Below are 20,791 nucleotides of genomic sequence, written 5' to 3'. Positions count from 1 at the left end.
CTGCCTCACAGCACCAGGGACCCGGGTTCAATTCCAGCCTTGAGTCACTGTCTGTGTGGAGTTTGCACACTCTCTCCAAGTCTGCGTGGGTTTCCTCCGAGTGCTCCGGTTTCCTCACATACTCCAACGATGTGCGGGTTAGGTTGATTGGCCATGGTAAATTGACCATTAGTGTCAGGGGAATTAGCAGGGTAAATACATGGGGTTACGGGATAGGGCCTGGGTGGGATTGTTGTCGGTGCAAGGATTCTATGATAATAAAAAGAGTTACCAGCAGCAAGGCAGGTCTCAGTCAAGCCTGTTGATGCTCACCTCCAGCTAACAGTTGGGGAGAATCTTGTTTGTGACAGAGCAGATTCTACACAACAATGCAGAGGGGCCAAATAATTATGGCCCTAGTGGATTGGGGAAGGTGCCTGAAGTTCCATGATTAATTGGTGCGTGTGGGGAGGAAAGAAGGGGTGGGAAGAAAACTGGAGAAATTGAACTTCAGGGAGCATGGCTAAATGCAAGGAGTGAGGAAAGGGGCACAGCTTAAGGCATGGTGCACAGGGCTCATGGGGAAACAGAGTAGGGACAACATTGGAGCTTAGCAGGAAAGTATTGGAGTAAAGACAGAGAGGTCTAATTGGCCGTGTTGTAATGAAGAAGGAAAGGGAATGGTGAGGCTGTATAAGGCTCTGGTCAGACCCCATTTGGAGTATTGTGAGCAGTTTTGGGGCCCATATCTAAGGAAGGATGTGCTGGCCTTGGAAAGGGTCCAGAGGAAGTTCACAAGAATGATCCCTGGAATGAAGAGCTTGTCGTATGAGGAATGGTTGAGGACTCTGGGTCTGTATTCGTTGGAGTTTAGAAGGATGAGGGGGGATCTTATTGAAACTTGCAGGACACTGCAAGGCCTGCATAGAGTGGACGTGGGGAGGATGTTTCCACCAGTAGGAAAAACTAGAACCAGAGGGCACAACCTCAGGCTAAAGGGACGATCCTTTAATACAGAGATGAGGAGGAATTTCTTCAGCCAGAGAATGGTGCATCTGTGGAACTCTTTGCCACAGAAGGCTGTGGAGGTCAGGTCATTGAGTGTCTTTAAGACAGAGATAGATAGGTTCTTGATTAATAAGGAGGTCAGGGGTGATGGGGAAAAGGCCGGAGAATGGGGATGAGAAAAACATCAGCCATGATTGAATGGTGCAACAGACTCGATGGGCTGAATGGCCTAATTCTGCTCCTATGTCTTATGGTCTAGGGAAAACACTAAAATTGAAGAACCACAAGATGAGGTGAAGAACAGATATGCCAGGCATAAAAAGAGAGAAGATGAATGCTCTGATCAGAAGAGAGCATGCAAAACATGAAAGCAAGTAAACAAGGAGCATTTTACAACAATGTGGCGCATGAAAAATTAGGAGCGTGCATATTATAAGTAACAACAAAACTTTTTAAAATCATTTGTATTGTGCTTATTATACATACAGCCACTCTACCCTTGGTACTTTTATCTCTTTGTGTTGCAACTTCCTGATGATTTGGGACTTTTGATGTTTAAATTTTCATAAAGACAGGACGGCTCTTGTTTCAACCTTTAGGATTGGATAAAAATAATGATGATTTATAGTTTTGCATTATTGCATAAATGTATCGATAAGTTACCCAACATTAAGTGGACTGAGAATTTGTAAGTCATTTGTTCCCTCCGCCTATACTTAACAGTGACAGCATATTTCCTTGTGGGTGTGGACCCACCACTCAGAATTATTCATAAAGTAGCTTTAAACTGACAAGTTGACTCAAAGAAACCATTACACACTGGTAGAGCAATGGGAGAGGTGGCCCTTAAACTGTTCCTATAACTCCCCTCATTGACTTGGGGCAAGCAGTCATTGGCACCCTGCACCATTATTTATTTAATAGAGAATTTAACGCATCATCACTTCGAATAAAGCGGCAGACAGATGAATTTATACAAACTTTTGTACAATAATGTCGCTCAATGTAATTCCAAGTCTTTGGGGGCAATTTGCCCAACCCCGGCCTGGAGACATCAGTGGAAGCGTTTGGGGGGCTCCCCACTGGGCGCCACTGCCTCAGTGCGCCTCCGGGGACAGCATTTCTGGAGTTGGCAGCTCCGCTGGAAATCGGCACTGGTTTAAATGTTAAAAATACGCATTTAAATCCCATTAACACGCCCGGGACTGAAGTCTCTGGACATGCCAGCGTCCCCCCACCCCGCTAGAAGTGGTTCATTCCAGTGGGATTTACAACTAACAGGGAACTGGCGGTTGACCCCGCTGGAGTGAAGGGAGACCATGGCGCCCCCCCCCCCCCCACCCCCCCGAAGAGGTCGGGAGGTAAGGGGGGTGGGGGTGTCCCTGGGCATTGTCAACCTGGCAGTGCCAACCTGGCTGCCTGGCACTGCCTAAGGGGCAAAGTGGCAATGCCCAAGGGGCACCTTAGCACAGCCCACTGGGCATTGGGCAGTGCCAAGCGGGTGGGGCCTATTGAGGGGGCGATTGCTGGGGGTGGGGGGTCCCGATCCCACTCTACGCTTAGGTTGGTAGGTCGTGGCCAGAGGGAGAGAAGTGGGTGGTCAGCGGCTGGCCATCTGGGTGGGGCTGGGTGGTCAAGACTGCCAGGTGGTAGAGGGGGTCGGGGAGATCGGGGCTGGCGGGGACATTGGGGCTGGCCCGGAGAGGTCCGGGAAACCAGCGATTGTGGAGTGAGGGAGTCAGTAAGCCAGTAAGCCAGTGACGCAGGGTTGCTGTGCTGGCCAGGGATTGAGCTGGCCAGCGATCGGGAGACCGGCAGTGTGGGGCTACTCCACATGTGCCGATCTCAGTGCTGACAGATTGGCACATGCGCAGTGGCGCACTCAGCGCTATGCTGCTGGCCTCTCTATTGGGAATAGGTCACGTCCCTGGATTTTCAGCGTGAATCTCTCTAAAGCATTCTGTCATGCACAGATTCATTTTGAAAATCCCGCTTAAAATAAAAGGGGGAGTTACTCCAGTTTTTACATGAACTCAGCACTTAGAATCACCTCCTTGGTTTCTATTCCTTAGCAGGGCTGACAGTTGGCATTTTGACCAGGACTTTGAGTTCTGAAGTGCCATTGAGACCAGTACTGTGGAAACTCTGAACACTGATTGGAATAAGCTATCCCAGCTGATTAGATGGATAATTCACACAAGATCATAAAGAAACAGGAGCAGGAGTAGCCATTTGGTCCATTGAGCCTGCTCTGCCATTTAATAAGATCACAGCCTATCTGATTGTGGCCTCAACGCTCCGCTAACTTGCCATCAGCAACACAAGGGACACCGACAAGCATCATTAAAAGAGCCAGGCATCCGATGTGCTTTTGACTTACTTCTGCAGTGAAGTTAGTGCAGGTGCTGTGGCTTGCCTTTGGAGGTTTTGTGGTCATGTGGTGACTCAATATTGCATGCGATATGAGGGCTGTGGCTGTGGTGTCTCTGGACCTGCAACATGAATGACCAGCAGCTGCCGAGAGGGGACACTTTGCGGAGGGAGGCGGAAGAGGCCTCCCTCCGCAAAGGGGTTTTCCAGAGCACTTCTCTTACCTCCACCTAAACCAGGAGTGGTGTCTGAAGTGACTCAAACTCAACAAGGAGGCAGTTACAAGGACGCTTCCTTCAACACAACCCGGAGCCTCACACCAGAATGAGGACAGTGCTACCTGTGGTTATAAATGTTAAAGTGGTGCTGAACTGGATTTTTCCAGGCTGGAGAAGGTGACGTATCCAACATTTCTGAATATGCCACCTACTGATGCACTGGAAGATCGTAGAAGCCATTTGTATCAGGAGAGGATGATAAATTGTTCTCTCCCTCAGCAGGGAGAAGCAAGATGACGGGATGGTTGGCTTTGTGATATCACAATCGGGCCTCTCTCTGAGCTGTTGCTGCACGCACAGCCTGCCTGTTCTTGCACCTCATCCAATGTGGGGGTGCTGTGCGGAACATTCTGGAAGCCCAGCAACACGTCACACTCCATTTTATTGCTTCAGAGTTTCTGTAGTGTTGGTCTTGGGGCACTGCAGAACTCTGGTCATCTTGCAGTTCTGCTAAAGAATAAACAACTAAGGCTTGGATCTTGTACCTAGAGACATTGTTCATAGAATCCCTACAGTGCAGAAGGAGGCCATTTGGACCATCGAGTCTGCACCAACTCTCTGACACAGCGTCTTACCCAGGCCCATTCCCCACCCTATCCCCATAACCCCATTAATCCATCTAACCTACACATCTGGGGAAACTAATGGACAATTTAGCATGGCCAATCCACCTAACCTGCACATCTTTGGACTGTGGGAGGAAATCCATGCCGACACTGGGAGAACATGCAAATTCCACACAGTCATCCAAGGCCGGAATCGAACCTCGGCCACTGGTGCTGTGAGGCAGCAATACTAACGACTGTGCCACCGTGCCGCTCATTGTACAAAGGTTTGTATAAATTCATTTGCCTGCCACTTTGTCAGAGGTGATTACCTGTTTAAATCCTCTATTGAATAGTGGACACAAGGATATCATACATTACTTTCCAGGTCTAAAGGGCAAGACGTTTTGCTTTGGGTGCAGTTGGAAAATTGCACTAGTTTTGACAGCTGTTTTTCCCCCTCAAGTATTCCTCACTTCTGTATTGTCAGAAACATAAAATCAGCTGAAAACCAATGCAATTGGACAGGGGTTTAGAATCTATTTTATATTAAAAAATGCATTAAAAATATTCCTTGATTCATCTAAGTGGTATCTAAATGGATTTTGATTAATGCACCTGAAATTGGGTTCATCAGGAAAAAGCATTTTTAATTGGTGGTTTGTCTATCAAGTGAGCTTAACCCAATTTTGAATAATTAAAGAAATCGAAACAGAGCGATTTGCTATTGATGTCCAGCAGTCCACATGTTATTAAATTAAAACAATTCATTCAAAGCTTGTAAAACATGCCTATCAATGTCCCTTTGCCTCAAAACAGTCTCCTCAAAAGCTTGCAAACTGGCACACTGGGCAAGGTCTCACCAAGGCTGCATTGGCAGCACCTTCCAAATCCATGACTGCTACCATCTAGAAGAACAAAAGCAGTCGATAGCTGGGAACACCACCATATGGATGTTCCCCTCCAATTCACCTGATTCGGAAACGTATTCCCTGTCGCTGGGTCAAAATCCTGGAATTCCTTCCCTCACAGCACTGTGGGTGTACCTACACCTCAGGGGCTGCAGCAGTTCAAGGCAGCAGCTCACCACCACCTTCTCAAGGGCAACTAGAGTGGGCAATCAATGCTGGTCTGGCCAGCGATGCCCACACCCCATAAATGATTTCATAAAAATTAGTAGAAACTCACAATCATGATTAATTTGATCTGGGGCCTGGCCAGTTCAGTGGATCAGCTTCTGACACAATGTTTTTTAAACGAGCACAAACTCGCTGAAACCTGACGTACACTGGATGTGACTGGCGCTCAAAATTTTGCAATTTTTTGTGCTGCGATGACCTTCAGGCAAATTGAGCTGAAGGAAGCACAACCTAGTGTGAAGAAAATATTATTTTAATATTTTTGGGGATTTGTGTTATTCTGTGAGGCAGGCATGTGGGGACTGTGCGAGTGTGTTTGTGGCTAATTTAATTAAACTGTAGATGGCTGCAAGGTACAGAACAGCAAAGGGTCTAGGTGCGAAAGGCAGGCATTTGGGGTGAATGGGGCTAAATTGGATGTTCTACAGGTAAATAAGGTACAAGCAGAAATTTGTATTAGGAGATAAAGAAGGTTTTTTGGTGTTCAGCTGTTAAATTTCAAAGGGAAGTAAAAAGCGGTTTGAAAAGGTCATAAATAAATATGGAAAAGTTTTAAATTTTATTTTAGCCAGAAGTAGCGGCCATAAGGAGTCAGGGATCGGTGCTGGGTCCACTGTTATTTGTCATTTATATTAATGATTTGGATGAGAATATCGGAGGCATGGTTAAAGCTTGCAGATGACACCGAGATTGGTGCCATCGTGGACAGTGAAGGAGGTTATCTCGGATTGCAACGGGATCTTGATCAATTGGGCCAGTGGGCTGACGAATGGCAGATGGAGTTTAATTTAGATAAATGTGAAGTGATGCATTTTGGTAAATTGAACCAGGGTAGGACTTACTCAGTTAATGGTAGGGCATTGGGGAGAGTTACAGAACAAAGAGATCTAGGGGTACAGGTTCATAATTCCTTGAAAGTGGAGTCACAGAGTGGTGAAGAAGGCATCAGCATGCTTGGTTTCATTGGTCAGAACATTGAATACAGGAGTTGGGACGTCTTGTTGAAGTTGTATAAGACATTGGTAAGGCCACACTTGGAATATTGTGTACAGTTATGGTCACCCTATTATAGAAAGGATATTATTAAACTAGAAAGAGCGCAGAAGAGATTTACTAGGATGCTACCGGGACTTGATAGTTTGAATTATAAGGAGAGGCTGGATAAACGGGGACTTTTTTGTCTGGAGCATAGAAGGCTGAGGGGTGATCTTATAGAGGTCTATAAAATAATGAGGGGCATAGATCAGCTAGATAGTCAACATCTTTTCTCAAAGGTAGGGGAGTCTTAAACTAGAGGACATAGGTTTAAGGTGAGAAAGGAGAGATAGAAAAGAGTCCAGAAGGGCAATTTTTTCACACAGAGGGTGGTGAGTGTCTGGAACAAGCTGCCAGAGGTAGTAGTAGAGGCGGGTACAATTTTGCATTTTAAAAAGCGTTTAAACAGTTACATGGGTAAGATGGATATAGAGGGATATGGGCCAAATGCGGGCTATTGGGGCCAGCTTAGGGGTTTAAAAAAAAGGGTGGCATGGACAAGTTGGGCCAAAGGGCCTGTTTCCTTGCTGTAAACCTCTATGAAAACACAAAAGATTTTTATATTCTGGGAAATGTAAACTTCAAAGAAGGATAAGGACAACACGAAGAGATGAAAGAGGAAAAGGAAACATTTAAAGGGCCGTTGGGAGCTGAGTTGAGGTGTGGCCATGGAAGACTTTCTGGAGTGTCCTCAGTACTGGGAAAGAGCAGTTTCCAGCCAACCTAGAAAAGCTTCTGTCTGCTTTTTTTCCTCCAGAGAGCAGGGTTTTATTTTAACATTTTTGGTATTTTCCACAGCCGAGTGGGAGTTGGAAGAGAAGCATTGTGACATCCTTTCCCCACAGCAATAATGGAATGTGCCTTGTGGTAAGTTGCTGGAATTTCAATAGATTAAATATTCATAAGGACTGTTGCCTCAAGAGTGGCTTATTTGTGAGTTTAAACAAGTAGGAATCTTTTTGGGGGAATGTTTTGAAAGACTAATTTTAACTGTGTAAATGTAATCTTGTATGTTTATTTTTTTTAAAATCATTTGTTAATAAATGTTTCAATTTAATATTTAAAATCTCCAAAAGTGTTACTGGAAATTTGTGGCTCCTGGTTTCAGTATACACATCCTCTTGCAGTAAACTACAAGTGGAACATAGTTGTGATCACTGTCAAGTTTCGCTTTAGGATTTGGTTTGCACAGCATTTACCATCTGTTGGATCATAACACTAGCCGAAACTTGTTAAAGTTCCTGTAATGTCTTATTATAATCTGCCTTAAAACAGAATTACTTACGTAGAAAAAACTCGAGGTGGGGCAGCATGTCTTTTGGCTTTAGCTTTCTCCATACGTAGATAGTGGATATTTGAATATTCTCGTTCCTTTGTTTTGTTTTTCTGAGAGAAACAATATTCAAAAACTTAATTCCAGAAAATTTAGCATGTCAGCTACAACTCTCACCAACTTTTATAGATGCACCATAGAAAGTTTTATTTCTGGCTGTATCACAGCTTGGTATGGGCTCCTGCTCTGCCCAAGACCGCAAGGAACTACAAAAGGTCGTGAATGTAGCCCAATCCACCACGCAAACCAACCTCCCATCCATTGACTCTGTCTACACTTCCCGCTGCCTCGGCAAAGCAGCCAGCATAATCAAGGATCCCACGCACCCCGGACATTCTCTCTTCCACCTTCTTCGGTCGGGAAAAAGATACAAAAGTCTGAGGTCACGTACCAACCGACTCAAGAACAGCTTCTTCCCTGCTGCCGTCAGACTTTCGAATGGACCTACCTCGCATTAAGTTGATCTTTCTCTACACTCGAGCTACAACTGTAACACTACATTCTGCACCTTCTTGTTTCCTTCTCTATGAACGGTATGCTTTGTCTGTATAGCGTGCAAGAAACAATACTTATACTAATACATGTGACAATAATAAATCAAGTCAAAAACTTAAGGAAGTTAGTAATGTAGTTATGTATTTATAAACTACATGGTATTCAGGAATTAATTATCTGTGGTTTAAGGATGAATCCCTATCATTTTTTTTCAGGTTTCCCTGAAGACTTTGATTATTTAAATATTCTTATTCCTGGGTGCTTTCTTAATCTTTTGCTTCTTCTGGCTTCATTCTGGCAATAGAATTGAATGCCTGCAAATGGGTAGGGACTATGTGAAAGTGGCCTGACAGTCAAAGAACACGTTCAGGATGATCCTGAACAGGGCAGCCTGGACCAGGAAAGATGCATGGCAGTTCAGGTAGGCTACAGCTCAACTTCAGGAAGCAAAATTTCATTGGCATGTTTCTAATAAGAGCGAAACAACTTAATTTCACCAGTTCCTTTTTTATTGCCATCTGATGCTGACTGCCCATTTTGATTTGAACATCATTTCTGCTTTCTACTTGTTGACTGGTAGGTTGTTTTGCCTGTTTGGGAATTACTTGGGGCTGACTCTATAAACATAGCATGTGAAACAATCAGCGGAAAATAATTTTATAGGCAAAGACGTGAGGTCTGAAAAGCCGTGCAAGGGGGGAACGTTACCAGTTTATATGCTAGCAAGTCTCCCATGGAAGTTGCTTAAGGTGAGGCAGGGGATATTCTCGTGGGGAAGAGAGTTTGGCATGAAATGGGTAGCCCATGGGGAATACACGACTGGCAATGTTACCTCAAGGCCTTTGGATATGCAGGGCACCTCACACCGGTTTCAGGCTGGCTCCCCACATGGCTAGAATTCACCAGATTCCAATTTGGCAGCCTTAATGCAGTTTCAGTAAAATCCAAACACAAAACATTGCCATGGGTGAACAGAGAACTAACTTGTCCTCCTCTGTCTCACAATAGCACGGGTTTCTGAAGAGCGAAGGCACTTTCTGACTGCTTATTCTCAGCGTTGCTGATACTATTGACAATTAATCTAACCTCTATTTTTAAACAGTTCTGGTGAGCTGTGTGCAATGCTGACTGTGCATGCAGCTGTTACAGTAACCAGGTGCGCTGAGAGAAGCTGAACATGAACATTTAAAACATGCCGTTGATTAAAATTATATTGAAATTTCTCTCCTTTAGTTGGTCACTCCTTTCTGAATCTGATACATGTCTCTTGTGTCTCTCAGCTTCTGCCTCTCCAAATGTGTATGCATATCTACCTTTCGTGTTCTCTCATTACATCATATTCCCTGCGCACTCTCCCTTGCTTTCTGTATGTCTTTTTTTGCTCTCATTAGCAATCTTTGGTCCAGGATTTTATATACACCCATTTCTGGGTGCACAGAGCATGCTGGGTGCGTTTCCTCTGACTGAATGGATAGAACTATAGAATCATACAGTGTAGAAGAGGCCCTTCGCCTGATCAAGTCTGCACCAACACGTATGAAATACCTGACCTCCCATTTACCAGCACTTGGCCCATAACCTTGAATGTTATAGTACTCATCCACTTTTGGAAGGATGTGAAGCAACCCACCTCTACCACCCTCCCAGGCAGCACATTCCAGACCGTCATCACCCTCTGGGTAAAAAGGTTTTCCTCGCATCCTCCCTAAACCTCCTGCCCTTCACCTTGAACTTGTGTCCTCTCGTGACTGACCCTTCAACTAAGGGGAGCAGCTGCTCCTTATCCACTCTGTCCTTGCCCCTCGTAATCTTGTACACCTTGACCAGTTCGTCTATCAGTCTTCTCAGTAGATCCAAGACCCGCCTAACATTGGGTGTGGAGTTTCATTATCAAGCTACAGACATCCAGTAGGTAAGCTCAAACAGCTTAGCAGCAAAGAGGAATGGAATATTGGGCTGCTGCAAGACAATTTATACCAATATGTGTATTTCTACACCAATATAGTATGACTAACACACTTCCAGTACAAAATATGCTTTAGGTTTTCCCTCTGTGCAATTTGAACAGCTAGCCAGCAGAGCTTGTGATCTGGCTGCCTCATGGTGCTAGTGGGAGATCCAGTCCAGTTGGAGGATTAAGGCCCAATAACTTCCATCTGGCAGGCTGTGACACAACATGGATGTGCCAGGGCTCCGGGCCTCAATATTATTGGACAGCTTAGTTGACCTCCAGGCTCAGAAAATGAAGGTATGGGGATGGCGTCAGTTCTCTACAGGGGCAGGAGATCTGCTGTGTTGTGGAACTTGGAGGGGCATTCATATGTAGATAAATTTAAACTCAGATGGGGCACTCTCTGGCTGGACTGTCAGCTGAAATGGTGTAGAGCTTGCTCCATCCAGTTTAAGAGTCCTAAAATGGAAATTGGGATCCTATATATATCAGGAGGCACTGCTTTGCATATTAAAAGACATCCAGAACTCGAGGTCATGATATGCGGTGAACCATTTAGGACTGAGATGAGGAGGAAGTTCTTCACCCAGAAAGTGGCGAGCCTGTGGAATTCTCTACCACAGAAAGCAGTTGAGGCCAAAACATTGTATGTTTTCAAGGAGTTGGATGTAGCTCTGAGGGCTAAAGAGATTGGAGGGTATGGGGGGGGAAACCGGAAACAGGTTACTGAGTTGGATGATCAGCCATGATCATAATAAATGGCGGAGCAGGCTCGAAGGGCCAAATGGACTACTCCTGCTCCTATTTTCTATACAACCTGACACAAATAGGTGCAATTGTTTCTCAGCAGGTCTTTGGGAATATAGCGTCAGCAAGGAGTCTCACAACACCAGGTTAAAGTCCAACAAGTTTATTTGGTAGCACAAGCCACTAACTTTCGGAGTGCTGCTCCTTCATCAGGCGAGTGGGATTTCAGTTCACAAACAGGGCATATAAAGACACAAACTCAATTTATAAAATAATGGTTGGAATGCGAGTCTTTACAGGTAATCAAGTCTTAAAGGTACAGACAATGTGAGTGGAGAGAGGGTTAAGCACAGGTTAAAGAGATGTGTATTGACTCCAGCCAGGACAGTTAGTGAGATTTTGCAAGCCCAGGCAAGTCATGGGGGTTACAGATAGTGTGACATGAACCCTATCTGTCACACCCACGACTTGCCTGGACTTGCAAAATCTCACTAACTGCCCTGGCTGGAGACAATACACATCTCTTTAACCTGTGCTTAACCCTCTCTCCACTCACATTGTCTGTACCTTTAAGACTTGATTACCTGTAAAGACTCACATTCCAACCATTATTTTGTAAACTGAGTTTGTGTCTTTATATGCCCTGTTTGTGAACTGAAATCCCACTCACCTGATGAAGGAGTAGCGCTCCAAAAACTAGTGGCTTGTGCTACCAAATAAACCTGTTGGACTTTAACCTGGTGTTGTAAGACTTCTTACTGTGTTTACCCCAGTCCAATGCCGGCATCTCCACAATATAGCATCAGCCATACTGTCAGTGGGAACATGGTGGTAAGTCATACACTACAATTTTCTGGCACTTCCTCCCCTTTATATTCTGTGTTTTCTATTATTTTGTTTCAGGATTCTTTACCCTGAGTAGCATTTAATTCTGGCGAGCCTTCGGAGCGCTGCTCCTTCATCAGGTAAGTATGGCTCACCTGAGGAAGGAGCAGCACTCCAAAAACTTGTGATTCCAAATAAACCTGTTGGACTTTAACCTGGTGTTGTGAGACTTCTTACTGTGCTTACCCTAGTCCAACGCCGGCATCTCCACACCATCGAAATGACCAGATTGCCATAAAAATCCATCTGGTTCACTAACGTCCTTTTGGAAAGAATATCCATCATTCCTACCCAGTCTGGCGTACATGTGTCTCCAGACTTACAGGAATGTGGTTGACTCCTAAATTGTCCGCTGAACTGGCTGAGCAAGCCACTCAATTGTGTCTCATGGGGAAAACAGAGATGGGCAATAAATGTTGACCTTGCTAGCAAAGCCGACATCCAATGAATGAACGAAAAGTACTGACACAAACTGTTTGCTCATCAAGCATTATACTGGTTGCTGCAAGGTATGCCATTTACTTCTTCTCCTTTCAATAATTTTTTCCCTCAGGATTTCATAACTACAGATGTACTTTACTAATCTATTTGAAATGTGAAATTCTGAGAAGTTTATATTTGTATTTACTGGCGCATTCAATGATTATAGCTGGTGGAAGGTTACTCTGCGACAGGGCAGAAATTGCACAATTTATGAAAAATACAGCATATTCAAGTTAAGCTTCAAAGCGTGTTCAAATCTGATTCTTGCCAAAGGGCAGCTAACAGATAAAACAGTACAGGCATAGAGTGAGAACAGCACAGATCAGAGCAATGCGTTGGTTGTCACTTCTGACTGCTTAATTTACTACGGCTGAGTAGCACAGAAAGTGCTGAAATATTCAAAGATCCAAGTTAGACGCTCTGTTTTGAAAGAAAACCAAGTTAATAACTAGCCGTTTGGATGTGCAGAACCCGAGCATTGCTGAGAAAAAGCAGACATGCTATTGAAGCTTTTTAGGACAAATCCAAGAATGCCAAATTTCAAAGGGGACAACAGTTTATACGACTGATTGGCTGGCAAGAGAATGGATTTGTCGAGGCTTCAACAGCATGGGCGGGATTTTCCGGCCCCACTCGCCCTGAATACGGAAAATCCTGCCTGAGGTCAACAGACCTTTCCACGGTCCGCCCCTCATCTGCTACGATTCCCGTGGCGGGCAGAACGGGAAAATTCATCCCCATGGCTCGCCTTGTCAGCAATATTCAAGTTATTAATGTAAATCTAATTTTATGAAACAAATATAGTAGGATGAGAAACTTTGGCCAATCCATTCTTGCTTTAATTAAGATTTGCACATTTAAAATGCTTTAAGTTCTGGTAAAATTTGAAGTTTAAATATTTTGGAACACCAGTCTTGTGGTCAGCATTTCTTTAAGCAAAAAAGCGTTCTTCCTATTACTTTATGACATGAAGTACAAAGGTTGTGCTAACCAATGAGGAAGGATTGTCATTTCTACTGAAAGCTTTGAAATTCTCTCAAAATGGATGATAAGTGACATAATTACCTGTTCCTCCAGTAGCCTTTTCTGAACTGTCTCAATATACTGCTGTACAGCCATGTATATGAATTTATACTGAGCCTCTGTCTGTACCATTCCTGATCTTTGTTTTCGTACCATTTGAATCGTTTTAGGGATATCTATATCACAGTCCAAGCCTATCAAAGGGAAAACAAAAAGCTTCCATGTCATTATTTTAAGAGTGCAACAAAGGCTTACAAAACACATTTCTGAACCAGAACACAACTATCATAGGATTGAATGTCTAAGATTGTCTATCCAATTTTGCAATTAGCATCTGGAATTTCCAAGGGGGTTCTACCAACATACTGCTATAACTTGAGTGGAGGGGGGGGGGAAATCACTGAAAAGCAGTCACATTTCCGTCTTAAATATCTACTGCCCCAATGGTTATTTCAATTGGTGCCTTTATTGATAAGTTTCTAGTCCTGAGCTTCAAAGTAGATGAAGTACAGAAGATGCTTTTACATTTGGTAGCATTGTAGTTTGGATAGCGGGAGAATTACATATTTTTACCTTGGTGAAACGTACAATTCATGATTCTGCTGTGGGGGCAAGAAAAATGGTTTCAGTCATGTAACTGAATAGAGGTGATGCCTGGGCCTTGTTTTCCAGAACCCAAACTGAAGATGTGTCAAATATAAAATTGTCTTAAGTTCTTGCTCCCTTAATTCAACACTGTGCTTCACATATGTGAACACGTTTGCCTTTTTATTAGTTCAAGGTGGAGTAGCACCCCAACAACAAAAAAAACACACACACACACCCCTCAGGTCACTTCTTCCCATTGTTGTTTCTCCTAATTTGTAGCTTTCTGGTCACTGGATAAAAGAATTTCAGAGGACGTATTTATTTTCTAATTTTCATGCCTAGTGTGGTGGCCTGAATGCCTTCCTTCTGTATGATCCTAACTTCCTTAAATCTAATTTTCATTGCATGTTCCTTTGCAATTCCTCTCTTTCTCAGTCTACCATTTGCTTCCTCAGTTGCACTGAACTGCAAGATGCTGCATGAACTTGAGATAGACCGCAATTATTGACGTTAAAAAGTGCAAACAAAGAACAAAAATAAATAATAGAAGGACAGCTACAAGGTAATGCATAAAGAACGGAAGAAAAGATGAAAGGTAAGACAGATGGGGAAAGGATGTAGAACATCAATAATTAAACACTGGAATAAAAATAAAATCATGCTCGAGTTAGAGTCAGGTTGGGAGCAATGTAATTGATCAGGTAGTTTTAAAATCCACCACATATTCAGATATGACACACTTCCATTTGCAGTGGACCATCACAGACAGGTGAGTAGCACAGGAGGTCCAGAAGGATGAAACAAAATGGGCTTGGTTTAACACTCCCCAGCTAATGGGTTTAAAGGTGGATGGGAGTGGGGAGCACATTAAATCCAGTGAGCAGCTTGACCCCGCCTAACCACCTACCTCTGTCCCCATTACAATTATACCAGAGGCAACCTGCCCACCGGTGGGCCAATTATCAAGCAATGATCACCATCAGCATTGAACCGGTGGCGGGGGAGGTCCATGCTAGATGGCCAACCTGGCAGACTTCCCTCTTAGGTGTATTGCACGCCCCCCCCTTCCCCACCCTGGATGCTCAACTTCCATGGCCTCTCAAACCCTACCCCCGAAGCACTCAAAATTCTGATCCATCAGAGCTCGCTACTCACCATCTAAGTGCAGTACCGGCAGTGGCCACTGCTCAATACTGCCGGTACAGAGAGCTGCCAGTCTGATTGGCTGGGAGTGGGGGCTCCCTTACGCTGCACTGTATAATTCAGCCCAATCAACCCTGCCCACACTCACTAACACTTGCACTGTTACAGTGCCGGAAACAGGTTACCTGTTTTACACAGTAACACAGCACGGTTGGAGGGTGAGTACAATCAAAGGAAGTGGACAAAGGACAAGAATTAAATTCTTGGAATCTATATGAACAGATGAAGTGAAATAGTTCCTGCTCAGTTCCCCTTCTCCTACCACCTCAAGTGCAACTTTAAACTAAAAGGCACGGCTTCTCCATTTGATTAATGGATAGCTGAGCCAAACAAATAAGATAAATTGCAGATGTGTGTAAGGTAAGTCTATCTCAGTCAATGACAAGGATGCTCAATAAAAGCCCAATTCAGGGAAAAGAAAACTTCAAAAAGGATTTCCCTGATGCTTGCTGTGACTGAATAGTGTGCAACACTCATGTCAAGATTGAAATTTGATAGACACCAGAAAAATGCATCAAGGGAAAAAACAGTAGTTACAGATGTACCTAATAAGATCTAAAAGGAGTTATTTTAACACTTTGTAAAACCTGGGTTGATGAATGGGATGCTGTTGCCCCATAGCTGTTGTTGCTGAATGAGGCACGAGCCATTTTGAGACCTGGACCTCATTTAATTTGATTTGCTGATCAGTACATGACAAACCAGATTTGACAGTCCAGCTCTAGGGCAGGTGGGATCAGACATATGGGGCCAATGGGGCCAAAAGTTGCACAGAGTACTTTGCTGAGACTAGGAGTACTGCACTTAGGTGGTGAGTAGTGAGCTCTTCAATTAAATAGGTGACAATGTTCTCTGGCTATCGTTTGAGTGACCTCCTTTGGTCCATTTAACAAACTTCAGCTGTTCAACGCTGGTACAAATGCATAGAACGTCTGTGGTGCATGCTAGGTCAACTTATATCCCAAAATTTGCAACTGAGATCATATGTATTTCAAAGGATCCTGGTAGATGTTCCAGGCATCAGTCCAAGGATCCCTGCCAAGTTGGCAGTGGCCAGACGACCAGCACAGACAAGGAGTTAAGTGACCCAACAACATCGGGAGGGTTACTATTGCCCCATTTATAGAGTCATAGAGGTTTACAGCGTGGAAACAGGCCCTTCGGCCCAACTTGTCCATGCCGTACTTTTTTTTAAACCACTAAGCTAGTCCCAATTGCCCGCGTTTGGCCCATATCCCTCTATACACATCGTACTAACTATCTAAATGCTTTTTAAAAGACAAAATTGTACCCGCCTCTACTACTACCTCTGGCAGCTCGTTCCAGACACTCACCACCCTGTGTGTGAAAAAATTGCCCCTCTGGACACTTTTGTATCTCTCCTCTCACCTTCAACCTATGCCCTCTAGTTTTAGGCTCCCCTACCTTTGGGGAAAAGATGTTGACTATCTAGCTGATCTATGCCCCTCATTATTTTATAGACCTCTATAAGAACACCCCTCAGCCTCCTACGCTCCAGAGAAAAAAATCCCAGTCTATCCAGCCTCTCCTTATAACTCAAACCATCAAGTCCCGGTAGCATCCTAGTAAATCTTTTCTGCACTCTTTCTAGTTTAATAATAACCTTTCTATAATAGGATGACCAGAACTGTACACAGTAATCCAAGTGTGGTCTGACCAATGTCTTATACAACTTCAACAAGACGTCCCAACTCCTGTATTCAATGTTCTGACCAATGAAACCAAGCATGTTGAATGCCTTATGTTAGGCAGATGTAGTTGAAATCCTAACTTAGGTCTCCAGAACAGGGAGCGATAAGATTAACGGAATAAAATTATAGCAGGGGAAATGCACTCAAACAACGTACGTAACAATGTGGCAGAATTGTGCATTTGCCTTCATGCATAATAGACAATCGAAAATCTTAACTGGTGTGTAAATTATCAATATTCTGTTTCTGAATCTCTCTTTTATCTGGTTTTATTGTTTCTTACCTTGCCTGTTAATGTCAGCTACCAACATATCTATAACAATTATCGTTCCCGTTCTTCCAATCCCAGCACTGAAGAAGGAAAAATTGTATTAGTGGGAAAGTAAGTTAAGTGGAGATTAACAGTCTGGCAGTTTTGATTGGAGTTCTAGCAATGAAAATCACAATATGAGAGTGGAGAGCACAGGCTGATGTAGAGATTGATAATAAACTGTTAAGCCCACAAAATTCAAGGGGTCAAAAGAGGATATTTCTGAACGGTAATGTCCAAAGGGAAGGAAGACTGAGGGTCCAACTGGATTCCATCCACTGTGGGTCCTGTCTCAAGTATGGCCAGTGTTGTGGTTGCAAAATCCATTTGACCAGTAGAGGAGCTCAGGGCTCGGTTAGGATCTCCCCGGCAACAACATAGCTTGTCAGTCCTCACATACTTGAACTAATGAGGTTTAGACAGATGTTAAACTAAAAAACAAGTAGCAGGTTTTTAATAGGAAAAATTTAGTCTAGACATTTTGTAAAAAAGCCAAAGGATCGAGAAAGCCTGCTGGCCAGTGATTGTGTTAGGTATGTCAGGATTCTGCTGGCTGTTTAATCTACCAAGGTCAGGGGAAGGAAACCAAGCATGAATGCCACTGACAGGTGCCACACGACTTGCGAGCCCACCTTGGTACCAGCCTTGTTCCAGCGGCTGGTAAACTGCAAGGGGGAGGCTGGGATTGGGTTCCGTCCCACAGAAAATAAAACTTATATGCCTCTTTCATACTCCTTCATAAAGCAAACTTTTACAAAAAAAATTTTTTTCTTTGGAAGAGGAGGTCAGGATTGAGGCCTGTGCCCCTAAGTAGGCTCACGTTCATCGAATAGCAGGTCAGTACGCATCTTCCTATTGAGAATTTTGGTCTTTGAGTTTGGCCCCCTGGGGTAGAGGAATTCCAAAAGCTGAGAAGCCCCAGGCACCTGCATCAATGGTCTTGTTTGGCAGACCATGGAAAGATCAGAGAGGGCAAGGATAGAACCTAGCGCAACTGGATCTCAGATTCCTGGATTTCTTCCCTTATGCTGCAGTTCTACCATAGTTGCAGCAGAAGTGTGCTGGAGGAGCCAAAGATTTTCACTCTTATTGAATGTGCAAGAATTTGCTTGATATTCTTTGAATGGAGAACCTCAAATTGAGTATTTTGCCTGTTGGGTTGCTCTGATATCATTAATGGGGTGTGTTTTTTTAAGCATCCTCCAGCAGTTCCATATGGAACAGCAGGAGCAAGACAAAATCAGAGTCACAGGATTGTTACACTGCATGAGGTGGCCATTCAGTCCATTGTATCTGCGCTGGCTTATCAGATGAGCATTTTGACTTCGTCCTATTCCCGTGAGTTTTCCCCACCTCTGCACATTGTTCCTATTCAAATAATCATTGAATGCCCTCTTGAATATCTCGACTGAACCTGCCTCCACCAGTTCCAGGCAGTGCATTCCAGACCTGAACCACTCGCTGTGTGAAAAAGTTTTATAAAACTACCACAAACAATACTGTTAGCCACTCCATCATCTCCACTCCATCCACTCCTCCGGTTTCCTCCCATGCTCTAAAATTGTGCAGGTTCGGTGGAACGGCCATGCTAAATCGCCCCTTAGTGTCCAAAGATGTGCAGGTTAGATGGATTAGCCATGGTAAATGTGTGGGGTTACAGGGATAGGGCGGGAGAGAGGACCTGCAAAGATATTCAACTCGGTAAGAGTCAGTGCACACTCGATGGGCCAAATGGCCTCTTCTCCAGTGTAGGGATTCTATGATTAAAATGTCATTTTAGTATCACCATAAATATAAGAAGCTGGCGACAGGATCCAGCCATAATTAAAGGTGTAAGAAAGAGGCATATAAGATGACCAGTTCACTCTCAATATAATGATAGATTAATGGAACAACAGTCAGTTTTCAACCAGTTACGGAATGCTCTATTAACCTTGAAACTCTTACAAGGATATGTTTTGAGGAAGGGCAGCATATGGTGGCCAGTTTACAGTGACCCAATATCAGATCTGCAACTTATCCAAGTACCTGCAGTGCACTATAATAGGGCCAGTATCTGGAATGCTTTGCTGTGCTCTGTTTACTTGGTCCAGGAAACTCAGTACTCCTCCTGGTTCATTGGGCACCCCATGGTCTGGCCAGCTGAGATACTGATAGTGCCATATGTGCCGAGGTGGTTCATTCTGTGTGAAATAAAACAATACAATGCTCGTCAGCACATTTTCAATTCCCTGAAGAGTGGTAACAGGGGCTACAGCAATTGTTACACATTCCAGACAAGTAATCCTGTACCATTAGCAACGAGATATGGAAGAGGCTGCATGTTAATTCAATTTTCTCGAAATAAAATGCTCAATAAATCTGATCAGGATTGAATAATTATCAAACAAATATTGATGGGGGTGATTATCAATTACTGAGAGATATTCTTAAATGGAGGCTAGTTTTTTTTTTGTTTTGGTTTTCCTCAACTCCATAAATTTCACTTTGTGATCAATTAGAAAATGCTTTCCTTTTAATCCAGTAACGTTAAATCTAGGTAACTATAGTACAATCTTTTTTATAACTGCAATGAAAATCATAAATATCTTCTTGGTCAAACAATGATCTTTAATCCCTTCTTGTTAACCCATTTATTTTCTTTTGTCTATATTGAAAAGCTATTTTCCACCTGTATATGTTGTTCTCCCTCCCCACAGAAATGTGATTGCGATGGGTTGAAGCACCAGGTTTCCACCAATTACATAATCTTACCTACAGTACCTGGAACTCTCTCCACGATACCTATCATTCTGTATTCTCTCTGGGGATAAAAATAAAACAAGCCAGTATGCTGCTGATGGAACATTTCTGATCCAGAGTATAATTACCCGGGCTGTTTGTATGACCTCTAGTTCTCGTACAATGTAATCCTGTGCCATGCGCTCTTCCAGATTTTGCACACAAATTGTGCCATATTGTTTTGATGTGTCTAAATCTGGCCAATAGCGAAAGCATTTGTTCTGGAGGGAAAAAAAACCAGGAAGCAAAGAGCATTATTCTTCATGTTTTAATCATTTTACAGATAGTGAAATAGAGATTGGGGAATACACATGGGATAAATTGAACAGCTAAAATATCAAATCAACTATCTTATGAATCTATGGAATTTTAAAAAAAAGTTTATTTATTCATCACAAGTAGGCTTACACTAACACTGCAATGAAGTTACTGTGAAAACTGGATATAAATTGTCCCATTGGCTGGATATAAATTGTCTCATTGATAAGACGCAGCATGGGTTCATAAAGGGAAGGTCATGTTTGACTAATGTGGTGGAATTCTTTGAGAACATTACATGTACAGTGGACAATGGGGAATCTGTGGATGTGGGGTATCTGAATTTCCAGAAGGCATTTGACAAGGTGCCGCAGCAAAGACTGCTGCATAAGATAAAGGTGCACGGTGTTACGGGTAATGTATTAGCATGGATAGAGGATTGGTTAACTAACAGAAAGCAAAAAGTGGGGGTAAACGGGTGTTTTTCTGGTTGGCGATCAGTGACTAGTGGTGTGCCTCAGGGATCAGTGTTGGGACCGCAATTGTTTACGATTTACATAGATGATTTGGAGTTGGGGACCAAGTGTAGTGTGTCAAAATTTGCAGATGACACCAAGGTGAGTGGCAGAGCAAAGTGTGCAGAGGATGCTGAAAGTCTGCAAAGGGAT

General features: G+C 43.5%; 1 protein-coding gene across 2 annotated transcripts in view; it reads right to left on the bottom strand.

The window, feature by feature from the left end:
* Window positions 1-20,791, bottom strand: part of ptpn11b (protein tyrosine phosphatase non-receptor type 11b) — a 149,889-nt gene that overhangs the window by 2,299 nt on the left and 126,799 nt on the right. For both annotated transcript variants that reach the window (XM_078238742.1, XM_078238743.1), the window contains exons 10-15: window positions 19,955-20,086; window positions 19,113-19,267; window positions 17,058-17,125; window positions 13,314-13,465; window positions 7,640-7,740; window positions 1,474-1,580 (exon numbers count right to left, since the gene is read on the bottom strand). In XM_078238742.1, the coding sequence (XP_078094868.1) occupies window positions 1,496-1,580; window positions 7,640-7,740; window positions 13,314-13,465; window positions 17,058-17,125; window positions 19,113-19,267; window positions 19,955-20,086 (693 nt within the window). In that variant the 3' untranslated portion in view covers window positions 1,474-1,495. The remainder of the gene's footprint in view (window positions 1-1,473; window positions 1,581-7,639; window positions 7,741-13,313; window positions 13,466-17,057; window positions 17,126-19,112; window positions 19,268-19,954; window positions 20,087-20,791) is intronic.

This window comes from Mustelus asterias, chromosome 22 (assembly GCF_964213995.1).
Source record: "Mustelus asterias chromosome 22, sMusAst1.hap1.1, whole genome shotgun sequence".
In the NCBI taxonomy this organism is placed as follows: domain Eukaryota; kingdom Metazoa; phylum Chordata; class Chondrichthyes; order Carcharhiniformes; family Triakidae; genus Mustelus; species Mustelus asterias.
The sequence above is the reverse complement of the archived record's forward strand: the minus strand, read 5'-3'. Positions and strand labels throughout refer to the sequence as shown.